The sequence below is a fragment of the Octopus sinensis genome, linkage group LG27, assembly GCF_006345805.1.
Source record: "Octopus sinensis linkage group LG27, ASM634580v1, whole genome shotgun sequence".
Lineage (NCBI taxonomy): Eukaryota > Metazoa > Mollusca > Cephalopoda > Octopoda > Octopodidae > Octopus > Octopus sinensis.
Genome location: NC_043023.1, coordinates 14,560,343 through 14,575,835, shown reverse-complemented (window position 1 = coordinate 14,575,835; position 15,493 = coordinate 14,560,343). Strand labels below are relative to the sequence as shown.

General features: G+C 34.6%; 2 protein-coding genes across 3 annotated transcripts in view; one reads left to right on the top strand and one right to left on the bottom strand.

The window, feature by feature from the left end:
• Nucleotides 1-4,047, bottom strand: part of LOC115225098 (CCR4-NOT transcription complex subunit 3) — a 100,016-nt gene extending 95,969 nt beyond the window's left edge. The window contains exon 1 of one of the 2 annotated variants that reach the window (XM_036514407.1): nt 3,731-4,047. In XM_036514407.1, the coding sequence (XP_036370300.1) occupies nt 3,731-3,755 (25 nt within the window). In that variant the 5' untranslated portion in view covers nt 3,756-4,047. The remainder of the gene's footprint in view (nt 1-3,730) is intronic. The other variant, XM_029796026.2, reaches the window with a different exon arrangement.
• A 3,566-nt stretch (nt 4,048-7,613) lies between these two features.
• LOC115225097 (serine-rich adhesin for platelets) overlaps nt 7,614-15,493 on the top strand; it is a 74,929-nt gene continuing 67,049 nt past the window's right edge. The window contains exon 1 of the mRNA XM_029796024.2: nt 7,614-7,795. The gene's annotated coding sequence lies outside the window, so the exon portion shown is untranslated. The remainder of the gene's footprint in view (nt 7,796-15,493) is intronic.

Below are 15,493 nucleotides of genomic sequence, written 5' to 3'. Positions count from 1 at the left end.
CACCGCAGAAACCAGAAAACCGGGCCCATGAGCCTGGCTAGGTTTGAAAAGGGCACATAAATAATAAATATATATACACATACATACAATACCAAGCAAAAAAGAGAACGATTAATATTTTTTTAAGTGTCGGAAAAGTTAGTAAACATACAAATTCACAACTGGTCTCCTAAATACGGTTAACCATTAGCTAAATTCTGTGAAAAATCTAAGTTTGGACAATGGTCTTAATAAAAGTTAAAAACACTAGTTTTGCCCAAATGTCTCATATTCTCTTTACTCTTTTACTTGTTTCAGTCATTTGACTGCGGCCATGCTGGAGCACCGCCTTTAGTCGAGCAACTCGACCCTGGGACTTATTCTTTTGTAAGCCCAGTACTTATTCTATCGGTCTCTTTTGCTGAACCGTTAAGTAACGGGGACATAAACACACCAGCATCGGTTGTCAAGCAATGCTAGGGGGACAAACACAAACACATATATATATATATACGACGGGCTTCTTTCAGTTTCCGTCTACCAAATCCACTCACAAGGATTTGGTCGGCCCAAGGCTATAGTATAAGACACTTGCCCAAGGTGCCACACAGTGGGACTGAACCCGGAACCATGTGGTTGGTTAGCAAGCTACTTACCACACAGCCACTCCTGCGCCTATGAAAAACTTGACTTTGCCGAGATTTGAACTGAAAATGCCTAGCGTCAAAGCGAATATTACAAAGCACTTCATCTGACACTCTAACCAATCAGCCAGATCCCCACTCTGGAGGAATGGCTGTTGTAGCCATTCCTCCAGTGTATCAATTTCTGGTTATAACAAGCAGAGCACTGGAGGAATGGCTACAATAGCCATTCCTCCAGTGCTCTGCTTGTTATAACCAGAAATAGCTAGGACAAAAGTGGCATTAATTTTCTTTAGAGTTGTTATATTCCCCCCAATTGAGTAAACCTCAGTAATGTACCTATAATGGCTACTGGAAACGACTGTAAGCCAGATTTGCTCCCTAAAGGGAAAATATGTAATGACCACCACTTTTAACTTGTTTCTTATATATATATATATATACATGTCGATTTTTGAGTATGTATGCAGGCAATATATAAGAAGCTGTATATACCTATACATACAAGCAATATCATATGCACATGTACACGTTGTAAGTGGATCCATAAGCAAGTAGTTAGAGAAATATATATACAGAGATGTTCGTGCGTGTGTTTAACATGTCGATCTTTGGTGCAACATACACACACACACACATATATATATAGACATACATACATACATAGACACATATATTCCAAAGGATAGGTTTAAATTCATTTGAGCACATCCAGGTCTCACCTACTGTCTATATATATATATATATATATATATATATATATATAGCATTCCTTCGATACAACTCGACCAAATCAAAGCATTTCACTTTGGGTAATTTTGTGGGTTGTGGAGTATAGATAAAACGAAATTATATCCAGCAATGTCTCATTTTAGACTTGAAGAAAAAAAGCCTTGCACATTTGTTCTTAGCTGTTTCATGTGTATGAAAAATCTGCAAATTTCCAAGCAGAAAACAGAATCGAACTGTCATTTGCTTCCAGGGAAATACCCAAAATGAAATGTTTTGATTTTGTCGAGTTATATCGAAGGAATGCCATATATATATATATATACTTAAGTTTAACACGTCGATCTTGGTGCAACACACACACACACATATATATATATATATATAGACATACATACATACATAGACATATATTCCGAAGGATAGGTTTAAATTCATGAAATGGTCCTTTTTTCATACCGAATTCTACTTGGTGAAATTATTGATTACTTCTTAATTAATTAACTTTACCCTTTGTTATTATATATATATATATATCTTAAATTTAAAATAAGGGTGAGAAATTAGATATTAATTTAATTAACATCGATTTCACACCAGTGGTCTAGCATATAAAAAAAAAACTGAAGGTTCAGTAAAATTGTATTATATACATATTAAAAGGAAACCAACTATGTGGACACCCTTATGCTAGAAATAGATCCGCTATGGTCTTACCACTAAGAAATGGTTGTTTTGCTAAATTTTTCTTGAGAACATTTCTTAGTGGTAAGACCATAGCGGATCTATTTTTAGCATAAGGGTGTCTACATAGTTGGTTTCCCTTTAATATGTGTATATATATTGGTGACAGACACAGTGAGGTAATATTATATTATCTCTTAAACGTGGATGTTCTGTTAGGACAGACTATACTGTGGTAGATGCCCTGAGAGGAACTCTCATATTGACTTTTGGAACAAAAATGCACGCTTGTTTTCATATATATATTTTAGAGTGTGTGTGTCCATAAATTACCTTTACTGTTGGAATTTCGTTTTTAATGAAAAACAGGGATAACTCAACAGAGTTTATTTATAGAAAACGGAAGCAAACAAAAGTTTTTATTAGAAACATCAGAACACTTCCAAAGAAGCTGAAAGATGGATCTCGACTATAATAGATACAACAAACGGAGGAAGTTGTAAAGATAATTTATGAACACCTTGTACGTCTCTGTGTGTGTATATGTGATTTAGGATCATATATGTAGACAATATGTAAAGTGTTGTGCATATGCTTATGCCCATTAATATACATACACATCTGTGTTGTTCCGTGACCATGTATGTAGATGGTAAGGTATGGAGCAATGCACACATTTATGTATACAGGGATGCATATAAACATATATTTACATGCAGGAAATTGCTAAGAACTTGTTTACATATAAAATACGAGCATGCATTCTTATATATAGATATGAGAGTACGTGTTTGTGTGTGTGTGTATATATATATATATATATATATATATATATATATATATATATATATACACACACATACATATATACATGTGTATATTTATAAGCATGTATATATTATATAACGTGATCATTGAGCATGTACTTGTGTATATATATATAGGCAAATATATGCACACGAAATATACCGATCTGTTAGGATGTGTATATATATATATATATATATATATATACAGGAACGTACATACAGTATGTCGATCAACGAATAAGTATGCAGAAAACACACATACATATGAATATATATACACACAAATATATATATATATATATATATGTATATTTATAAATATGTAAACCTATATATATATATATATATTTCCACCTTGTTTTGAACCTATGTGCTTACTAGTGTGTGCACATATATATATATATATATATATATATGCTGACTTACGAACATGTATGTAGACGATATATATAAAGATCTGTGTGCATATATATATATATATATTTACACTGGGACAAACATGCATTCTCATACACAGATGGAGAGTGTCGATCCGTGTGCATGCAGACAAAAAGGAACAGTGACTATATATACACACACATATATATTATATATACCGTGTCGATCTCTGAGCACGTATGTAGACAATAAGAAGCCGTATCCAAAATACACCAGACACCATATATATATGTGTATATATATATATATGTATATATATATAATGTCGATCTATAAGCATGCAAAGTCAATATATATATAAGGAGCCATGTAGACATATATATACACCTTACATGCGCCACACTCCCCGTAACAGACACCAAACAATCGTAAAAGACAGACAGAAGCAGAAAAATGTTTCCCCTCGGCTTCCTCCAAGAGAGAGAGCATCTATCCATCTTTTCTTACCTTGTAATTTTCGCCTGTCAGCCATAGCTACGAGAACGTATACTCTAATGACAGATGCATGCTACGAAAGCAGTTTTCGGGGAGTCAAAACCTGTTAAGGGAACCGTGGCCGATAAACAAACAAGGGGCCGTTGCTTCTGTCTCTTGTCAACTTCTTGTCTTGTCCACTTGATTAACCAAAATGGCGTCCGTCTTTCTGGTCAGAACTGTTTTTGTTTCCAGCAGTTTTGTTTTCGTATCTCGATCTCAAAGCATCAGTCAGTAGACAGGGAAAGAGTGACTGAGTGAGTGAGTGAGTGAGTGAGAGCGAAGCGGAGAGAATGAGAGAGGGGCGAAAAAGCGTTATAAGACACAGTGAGTGAGTGAGTGAGTGAGAGAGAGTGATATAGAGAGAATGAGGGAGAGGCGAAAAGCGTTATAAGACACTGTGAGTGAGTGAGTGAGTGAGAGAGAGTGATATAGAGAGAATGAGAGAGGGGCGAAAAGCGTTATAAGACACAGTGAGTGAGTGAGTGAGAGAGAGAGAGAGAGAGTAGCGTTATAAGACACAGTGAGTGAGTGAGTGTGTGTGTGTGAGAGAGAGAGAGAGAGAGAGAGAGTAGCGTTATAAGACACAGTGAGTGAGTGAGAGAGAGAGAGAGAGTAACGTTATAAGACACAATGAGTGAGTGAGAGAGAGTGATATAGAGAGAATGAGAGGGAGGCAAAAAGCGTTATAAGACAGTGAGTGAGTGAGAGAGAGTGATATAGAGAGAATGAGAGAGAGGCAAAAAGCGTTATAAGACACAGTGAGTGAGAGAGTGTGACACAGAGAGAATGAGAGAGGGGCAAAAAGCGTTATAAGACACAGTGAGTGAGTGTGTGAGTAAGAGAGAGTGACGCAGAAAGAATGAGAGGGGAAGAGAAAGAAAGAGAGAGAGAGACAAAAAATCGTCAGGAGACAGGGTGAATGAGTTAAAGAGAGTGACAGAGAGAGAATGAAATACAGAGAGATAAAAAGTGTCAGGAGACACACTGAGTGAGTGAGAGCGTGGGAAAGAGAAAGTGATGTAAGAGGGTGAGTAAGGGAAAGACTAAGAGATAAAGGGAGTAAGAGAAAGAAATAAAATTGAATGCAAATGAGAGAGGGTAGCTGACAAAGACAGAAAAATGCCTAGTGGATTTCTTTAAAATTTGTATAATTTAAAAATTATTAATAATTTTTTTAAATGTTTATTTATAAAAATTAAATTATTTTTTGGGAAGTATTTTGAAGTTGAATTTCTCCAGCAGTTTTGTTTTCGTATCTCGTTCTCAAACCGATTAAAATAAAACATCAGGGGAGAGAGAGAGAGAGAGAGAGAGAAGGGGAAAAGAGAGAGAGAGAAGGGGAAAAGAGAGAGAGAGAAGGGGAAAAGAGAGAGAGAGAATAAGAGTGACAGAAAAAACGAGAGAGTGAGTGAATAAAGAGTGACAAAGAAAAAGAGAGAAAAGCATCAGAAGAGAGAGAGTAAGAAAGTAACAAACATAGACAAATCCACCACAAAATTTCGTAAAAATTTATATAACTTGAAAATTATTAATAATTCTTAAAAATGTTTATTTATGAGAATTAGATATTTTTTTAGAATATTTTAATGAGTGGAGGGGGTACCAGCAGTTTTGCTTTCGTATATCAATCTCGAAATCATTCCGAAAAAGCAAAATAGAGTGAGTGCGTAAGAGAGAGTAACAAAGAGAAAGAGTAACAGAGTAACAGAAAGAGAAAGAGTAAGTGAATAACAGAGAGAGAAAGAGTAAGTGAATAACAGAGAGAGAAAGAGTAAGTAAATAACAGAAAAAGAAAGAGTAAGTGAATAACAGAAAGAGAAAGAGTAAGAAAGTAACGGAGATAGAAAGAGTAAGTAAATAACAGAAAGAGAAAGAGTAAGTGAATAAGAGAGAGAGATAGAAAAAGAGAGATGGAGTGAATAAGAAAGAGAGAGAGAGAAGCCCTCCCAATAAAATTTCGTAAAAATTTGTGTATAACTTTAAAATTATTGATAATTTTTTTAATTTTTATTGATGAGAATTAAATTAGTTTTTAATATATTTTGAAGTTGGTGGGGAGGGTGATATTACCTTAAGGGTAAAAAAAAAGATTTTTAGCAGAATAATGTTCTGCTTAACGATTTCTGGTTTAAACAGCATTTTTAAAAAAAATGTTTAGCAAAAGTAAATATACAAATCAAAGACAAAAAAAAAAATGAGCCGAAAAGAAAATTAAAAGGGCAAAATTAGTGCAGACGGAGACAGACAGACAGAGCTTGGCGGAAGTTGTTTGCGTAACTGTTACAGGAAGGGAGCAAGGCAAGAATAGTGGTGGCGGCGGTGGTGATGGTGGAGATGGTGGTAGTACTTGTGTTTATGGTGGTGGTGGTGGCGGTGGTGATAGTGGTAGTACTTGTGTTTATGGTGGTGGTGGAGATGGTGGTAGTACTTGTGTTTATGGTGGTGGTGGTGGTGGTGGTGATAGTGGTAGTACTTGTGTTTATGGTGGTGGTGGAGATGGTGGTAGTACTTGTGTTTATGGTGGTGGTGGTGGCGGTGGTGATAGTGGTAGTACTTGTGTTTATGGTGGTGGTAGTGCTAGTGCTGATGGTGGTGGTGGTAACGGAGAAGGAAGAAGCAGAGACAACAAATAATTATAGTCGCTGTCTGTCTGCTTGTATCTCTCTCTCTCTCTTTCTCGCTTTCTTTCTCTCTCGCTCTTTCTTTTTCTCTCTCGCTCTTTCTCTCTCTCTCTCTGTCTTTTTCTCTCTCTCTCTGTCTTTCTCTCTCGATCTTTCTCTCTCTATCTTTTTCTCTCTATCTTTCTCTCTCTCTCTCTCTGATTCTCTCTTTCTTCTCACTCTCTCCCTTTCTCTCTCTGTCTTTCTCTTTCTCTCTCTCTCTCTCTGTCTTTCTCGCTCTCTCTTTCTTTCTCTCTCTTCCCTCTCTCTATTCTTCTCTTTCCCTGTCTATTTTTCTCTTTCTCCCTCTTACATACATATATTAATATATATGTATACGTGTGCTATAAAACATATACGCAGAATCAATCTGTGTATATGCACTCATAGGATCTGTGCGTTTATGCGTTCACACACATACATACATAAACGTATATACAGAAATAGATATGGCTATACGTATGTATGTGTGTATGTGGACGTATATATATATAGATGTGTATGATTATTGTGTGTGTGTGTGTGTGCGTACATATATATGTGTATGACTGTGTGTGTGTGTGCGTACATATATATGTGTATGACTGTGTGTGTGTGCGTACATATATATATATATATATGCTTGTGTGTGTATAAGTGTATTGTGCCAGTACACACATATATGTGTGTGTATGTGGACATTATATGTGTATAACTATTTGTGTGTGTGTGCGTACATATATATATGCTTGTGTGTAATTGTATTAAGCCTGTACACACATATATGTGTGTGTTTGTGTATGTGTGTGTGATTGTGTATGTGTGTGATTGTATTATGCCTGTACACATATATGTGTGTGTTTGTGTATGTGTGTGTGATTGTGTATGTGTGTGATTGTATGTGTGTGGGATTGTGTATGTGTGTGACAAAACGGAAGTGACGTCAGAACTACTGTACTTCACCACCCCTTCCCCCACAACCCAACCATCGTCGCCACTTCGTGCACCGTCACCACAGACACACACATACACAGAAGCCGTACGCACACACACACAGACACACGTACGCGCACTCTCACACAGACGCACGCATCCACGGCCACGGCACAATCGCTTACCCCACGTTTCGGTGACGTACTACGCACGGCGCTTCACATTCGCACAAGCGAAGAGAGAGGTGTGTTGTGTATCATGTGACTTTATGGTTGCTAGCAACCGCCGATCACATTTGTTGTTTGGTGGCGATGTCAATGCGATCTCGTCTCTGGGTTGTTTACATGCTGTTGGCCGCCTCCCTCTGTCTGCTGCCCTTGCCTTGCCACGAGAGGTGCACGCCTTCATCCAGGCAGCCGCGGCCGGACACAGCCGCTGCAGATCGGACCCATCAACAACACAGGTAAACTTTTTCTCATACATAACACACATATATATGTATATATATGTGTATATATATTAGAAGAAATGAGGTACTCAGAAAATCGGATGGTTTTATATATATATATCTATATTATATACATACACACACATATATATATACACACACATATATATATATATTTATATATATATATATATATATATATATATACACCACATATATATATACACACACACATATCTATATATATATATACATGTATGTATGTATGTACGTATATGTATATGTGATTGTGTGTGTATATATAATATATATATATATATATATATATATATACATATATGTACGTGTAAATCTATCTAGCTAGCTATATATATATATATATATATATATATATATATATATATGCATTATCTATATATATATATATATATATGCATATATATATACATATATATATATATTATGCATATATATATACATATATATATTGCATATATATATACATATATATATATATATGCATATATATATACATATATATATATATAATATGCATATTATATACATATATATTATAATATGCATATATATATACATATAATATATATATATTGCATATATATATACATATATATATATATATATGCATATATATATACATATATATATTATATGCATATATATATATATGCATAATATATATGCAAATATTATATATATAATATATATATATATACATATTTAAATAGAGACTATATATATATAAGAGACATATATATAATATATAGAGACATATATATATATATAGAGACATATATATATAATATATATAGAGACATATATATATATAATATATATATATTATACCTATATATATACATATATATAGAGAGAGACATATATATAATATATATTATAGACATATATATATATATACATATATAGAGAGAGACATATATATATACATATATATATACATATATAATGACATATATATATAGACATATATATATATATATACATATACATATATATATATATGTATGTATGTATATACGTATATATATATAATTAGGGTTCAGCAAAAAATGTTGCTTTATCACACACCGAACTTTTTAGAAATAGCAGCCAAAAAATCTAGCTATTTCCTCTACTTTTTTTGCTGAACCCTAATTATATAAAATAATGTTTAAATTTACCGTAAAATGGTCCTTTTACATACTGAACACTGCTTGGTAAAATTATTAATTAGTAATTAATTAATTAATTTTACCCTTATCATTATAACATATATATATACGTGTGTGTGATTGCCTAATATAACTCCCCATAACTATTTGAGGAATTTTCAGAAATTGTTTTGTTAATTTGTGTTCTACACACGGGAGTTCATGCGATTGTGACAAAAATTATTTTGTGCATGATTTTTAAGGGCGATTTAGCTGTTGTTTTTAGCACGTCTCACGACCACCTGATACCTTCCTCGATTCTTAGTCACTCTGACCTGTGTTGATGCTTCTCAATATTTTTCTCCCCGTAAACACATTTAATGGAATGATGATGCACCCAAGAGTGATCCATTGCTGGGATTTAAGCAGGATATCCGGACTGTCCATATTTTAAAGGCTGGATTTTTTTTAATTCCAAAAAGAGTGGAAATTTTAGGATTTATGCGGGTGGATTATTGAAATCTTTTTTAAATTTGTTTTTCATAATAGTATGAATCCTTGTGTGATTAACTTCGCAAAATTTTTTAGAAAACTCCAAAATAGTTTTGTAATATATATATATATATATATACGCGAGAAAGAAGCAACAAGAATGGATAGGTTTTTTAGTACGATCGTTTCATACAAGGACGGTTTTATAAAAGTTGCAAAGATTACAGCATATAAACTAGTCCCGTACTCATCAGCTAAAATACATGTAAGTTCTCTAGACATCCTAGTGTTTGAGGCTATACTCATGAAGTAATGTAGATAATTAACAGATTTCTAAAGTTCATTAAAGTTCTTTAAAGATGATGTATAGTCTTATCACAGATATGAACTTTAGAAATCTGTTTAATTATCTACATTACTTCATGAGTATAGCCTCAAACACTAGGATGTCTAGAGAACTTACATGTATTTTAGCTGATGAGTACGGGACTCGTTTATATGCTGTAATCTTGCAACTTTTAATAAAACCTGTCCTTGTATGAAACGATCGTACTAAAAACCTATCCATTCTTGTTGCTTCTTTCTCGCTTATAATCACCCCACATTACTGTATTGTTAAATCAGTATAGTTTTTTTTTGGTGCATCTAAGTTAGGTACCATATTCAAGTAAATTTTTTAAATTAACTTGAATCTTTATTGCTCTTTGAGTATATATATATAATATATATATATGTGTGTGTGTGTTGTATATAATATGTGGTGTGTGTATATATATGTGTGTGTGTGTATATATATGTGTGTGTTGTATATATGTTGTGTGTGTGTATATATGTGTGTGTGTGTATATATAGTGTGTGTGTGTGTGTGTATATATGTGTGTGGTGTGTATATGTGTGTGTGTATATATGTGTGTGTGTGTTGTGTATATATTGTGTGTGTGTGTGTAATATATGTGTGTTGTGTTGTATATATATATGTGTGTGTATATATATATATGTGTGTGTTATTATATGTGTGTGTATATATTACATGTATTATATAATATATATGTGTGTATAAATAATATATACATGTATATATATATGGTGTATAAATATGTATATACATGTATATATATATATATGTGTGTATAATATATATATACATGTATATTATATGTGTGTATAAATATGTATATACATGTATATATATATATATATGTGTGTATAATATATATATATAATATATATATTTAAATGGGGGTGTTTAAACCAGAATTCCACCCTTCATCGAAGCGAGCTTGTTTGCTTTTAGTTCAGTGGTTTTTCCAAGGTGGGATCTGAGAAAATTGTGGTGGGTGGGGGTTCCAATTTTGTTTTCCTTTTATTTTAATTGGGACATGGAATTACGAAAATCTATTTTTCACAACAAACATACTACACCGGCCAAACATTCTGTGTGAAGATGGTTTGCTACAGACAATATTTCTTTATACAGACAAGCGCTATTCTAATGCCCTGATGTGTATGTTTTTTGTAAGCAAAGTATATAATTATGAATTATTAAACATGCCTTGTGAGTGGATTTGGTAGACGGAAACTGAAAGAAGCCTGTCGTATATATGTGTATATATATATATATATGTATGTGTGTGTGTGTTTGTGTGTCTGTGTTTGTACCCCTAGCATTGCTTGACAACCGATGCTGGTGCGCTTACGTCGCCATCACTTAGCGGTTCGGCAAAAAGAGACCGATAGAATAAGTACTGGGCTTACAAAGAATAAGTCCCGGGGTCGATTTGCTCGACTAAAGGCGGTGCTGCAGCATGGCCGCAGTCAAATGACTAAAACAAGTAAAAGAGTAAAGGTGTTTTTTTTTCCAATCACCGGTAGGGCATACCTTTTTCTGGAAAGTTACAGTGGGGGCCAAGGGAGAAATAGGTTGGGAAACTCTGCTTTAGTTTTTCCTTGTTCTGACAACTGCCCTCTAACACATCGATGTAATACAGGATGGGAAAAACAAAACCACAATCAGAGACCACATAAACAACATCCTTTTGTTTTCCTTGTAAGTTTATGATAAAGCAAACATCGTTTTTGTTGATCTCTATATACTTACTCAAGCCGTTTGGTAGGCCACCGAGGAATTTTCTCCACTGTTCTCGATAATGAGCCGTACCCCCGAGTAAAAACCTTCCTTCCCTCGGATCTTGTCGGGTTTGAATTATCATCGATGCTTTTGTAACTTTGCTTCTGTTTTGGGACCTTTTTTTCATACATAGGGGGTAATCCATATTTGTCTAGTTTCTCTCCTTTCACTTGTCCATTACTGTAGGGGCCTGCCAGGGACTTGCGATCTATTGGTATAGCTAGCTCTTTCTGAGTTCAAATTCCGCCGAGGTCGATTTTGCCTTTCATCCTTTCGGGGTCGATTAAATAAGTACCAGTTACGCACTGGGGTCGATATAATCGACTTAACCTGTATGTCAGTCCTTGTTTGTCCTCTCTGTGTTTAGCCCCTTGTGGGTAGTAAAGAAATAGGTATAGCTAGCTCTGAGGGAGATAGCGGCACAAAAGCTGCCACACCGCAACAAGTTTTGTACATTACGGTGTATATATATGTATATATGTCTATGTGTAAAATAATTAATAGTGACAGAAGAAATATTAATGCCAAAAGGTATATTTATCACCCCTTAAAAGTGGATGTTGTGTCAGAACAAGGAATACTGCGTTGTTTACCACGAGAGAACTTCTCGTAGTTTTTATCCCCCCCCCCCCACACACACACACACACGTATATATATAAAAACTGCAAAATTATCACAGAACTTACTCTGAGTTTCACGTTCCCGTTCGTCGGACAGTTATGATAAATACTGAATTAAACTCATGAGTGTGTGTGTGTGTTATATATATATATATATATATATATATATATATATATATATATGTCGACTTTGCCTTTCATCCTTTCGGGGTCGATAAATTAAGTACCAGTTACGCACTGGGATCGATGTAATCTACTTAACCCCTTTGTCTGTCCTTGTTTGTCCCCTCTGTGTTTAGCCCCTTGTGGGTAGTAAAGAAATATATATATATATAGATGAGTTGTAGTGCACCTGAGCACTGTACACAATTATTATTATTATTATATATATATATATATATTTTAGAAGAAATGAGGTACTCAGAAATTCGGATGGTTTTATATTTACAGATATTTATTAGTATGTTACATGTTTTTATAAATCATATATCATATATTAGCGCTTTCGTCCATTCTAGTGGAGTCTAACCATCCAGATTTCTGAGCACCTCATTTCTTCTAATATATAATACCTGTACATCATCTCCAAACCTTCTAATATATATATATGTAGAGATAGATAGATAGATAGATATATAGATAGATAGTTGTGTGTATTTTCCCCTTGTTAACAATTAACAGGGAAAAATAGATAAATAGTTACCAGGGTAGCAAAAAAATCACACAAGTAAAAAGGGTGTAACTCCTTGTTTTTAAAGGTAGAGATTTCAGGTTTACGTGGAATTTTTTGTACAATATATATAAATAACACCTGCGTTTAACTCCATTTATATATATATAAATATATATATATATATAAATTTGAAATCATTACTCTTTACTCTTTTACGTGTTTCAGTCATTTGACTGCGACCATGCTGGAGCACCGCCTTTAGTCGAGCAAATCGACCCCGGGACTTATTCTTTGTAAGCCCAGTACTTATTCTATCGGTCTCTTTTGCCGAACCGCTAAGTGACGGGGGTCGTAAACACACCAGCATCGGTTGTCAAGCAATGCTAGGGGGACAAACACAGACACATACATACATATACATACATATATATACGACAGGCTTCTTTCAGTTTCCGTCTACCAAATCCACTCACAAGGCATTGGTCGGCCCGGGGCTTTAGCAGAAGACACTTGCCCAAGATGCCACGCAGTGGGACTGAACCCGGAACCATGTGGTTGGTTAGCAAGCTACTTACCACACAGCTACTCCATTGTTGACACTATTAGAATAATTAATTTGCATTCTACAAAAGTATCGAGTAATCCCATCAGATTAATGTAAAATTGTTTTTATTATAATTGAACCTAAAAGCAAAATGTATGTCCGTTTGTTTATTTATTATACGTGTTTGACTTCTGAATATGTACACACACACACTCACACGAGGTTTGCTGGAAAGTTCCTGATTTTAAAAGGTGCCCCGACGATCTTTCGTCTCTAGTAGACCTTTCCGTCGATTTCCGTAAAATTTTTTTTTTTTTTACATATGGGCTTGCGGGAACTTTTGAAGTAATATACATACATATACACATACACCGAGTAAAAAATTTCAGTTATCTCTTTCTTTCACACATTACTCTGTCTCTTCACACACACTAACAGAAGCACTTCACTTACACAACATACTGTCTGTCTCCCGCACCCCATCAAACACACACACACACACATGTACATCAATGCTTGCCATGCACGGTAACTTCAAAAGAACTTCCCTCGTCATACAATCGCTTTCTCTTAGTCTCTTTCGCTCTCATTACTTCAAAAGTTCACGCAAGCCCATATCTAAAAAAAAAAAAAATTTTTTACGGAAATCGACGGAAAGGTCTACTAGAGACGAAAGATTGCTGGTGCCCCGAAAGGCCTGGTCGGAGGCCCAACCTTCCGAGTTTTTTTACAGGACTTAGAAAAACAGAAGGGCCGCTGCAATATGTGTGTGGATCTGAATAAAATGTTAAATAAAATCATAATTAACTGATCCTCGTGTATTTTTTTTCTTTCATCTAAAACCAGGAATTTTTCAACATCCCCTCGTAGTATAAAGTATTAACTTCGAAGTCACTGTCAACAATATTCTTGTATAAGAATAATAAATTTCTTCTCGGATTTTTTCCTTTTGAACGGCACACAATTTCTAGTTAACTAAACACTTTTAAACTTCGTATACTGGTAGAATGTGTCAAAATAAAACATTTTTTTCTCTTGGCTTTCTTGATAAAATTGTAATTCGTTTGTTTAACGTAGTTTAATTTTTAGAATTTTAACCAATGAATCGCCTCTAATTGAGCTAAAATCATTTGCTGCGTCTAAAACTGAGACAACATCCTGTCACTAACCCTAACCCTAAATTTTTTTTTTCTTAATTGTTAAATTAATTTGTTACGCGTGTCAATAAAACCAAGAGAAAATGATGTTTTATAACACATTCTACCAGTATACGAAGTTTAAAACTTTTTAGTTACCTAGAAATTATGTTACAAAGTGCCATTCAAAAGGAAAAGATGCTTTTTCTCTACAAAAGAATAGAGTAACCCATCAGATTAATATAAAATTGTTTTTATAACTTAACATAAAACAAATATTAATTAAGCCCTTGATCCCCACGGAACATAAGTCATTGATGGCTTTCTTCCACTGTTCTCGACTCTGGGCTGGCCCCTAAGGGAAGGCCTTCCTCTTCCAGTCCTTGGTTTGGAATTACCATTTATGCTTCTGTAACTTAAGCCACCATACCGCACAAGTCCGCTTGTGGCGGGTTCTTTAAGCGTAGGACAAGCCTAATCTTGTAGATTTATGATCAAAAGTGTTCCAGGCATGACCATTCTGTCTTTTATTTATTTATTTATTTTGCTGTTGTTTTCGTTTTTAAAGAATCTCCGCATTTAGTTGTACAAATTCAGCCGAGGTCAACGGTACTACTTTAAAAAAGTGGTCCCGGTGCGCGCATCCGCGCTAGCAAGTAGTGACTAGTCGATCCTTACTTTGTTTTTGTGTTTTATTTACTTCTCTTTACTCTTTACTCTTTTACTTGTTTCAGTCATTTGACTGCGGCCATGCTGGAGCACCGCCTTTAGTCGAGCAAATCGACCCCGGGACTTATTCTTAGTAAGCCCAGTGCTTATTCTATCGCTCTCTTTTGCCGAGCCGCTAAGTCATGGGGACGTAAACACACCAGCATCAGTTGTCAAGCAATACTAGGGGGACAAACACAGACACAAACATATACACACACTTATATATATATAATATATAT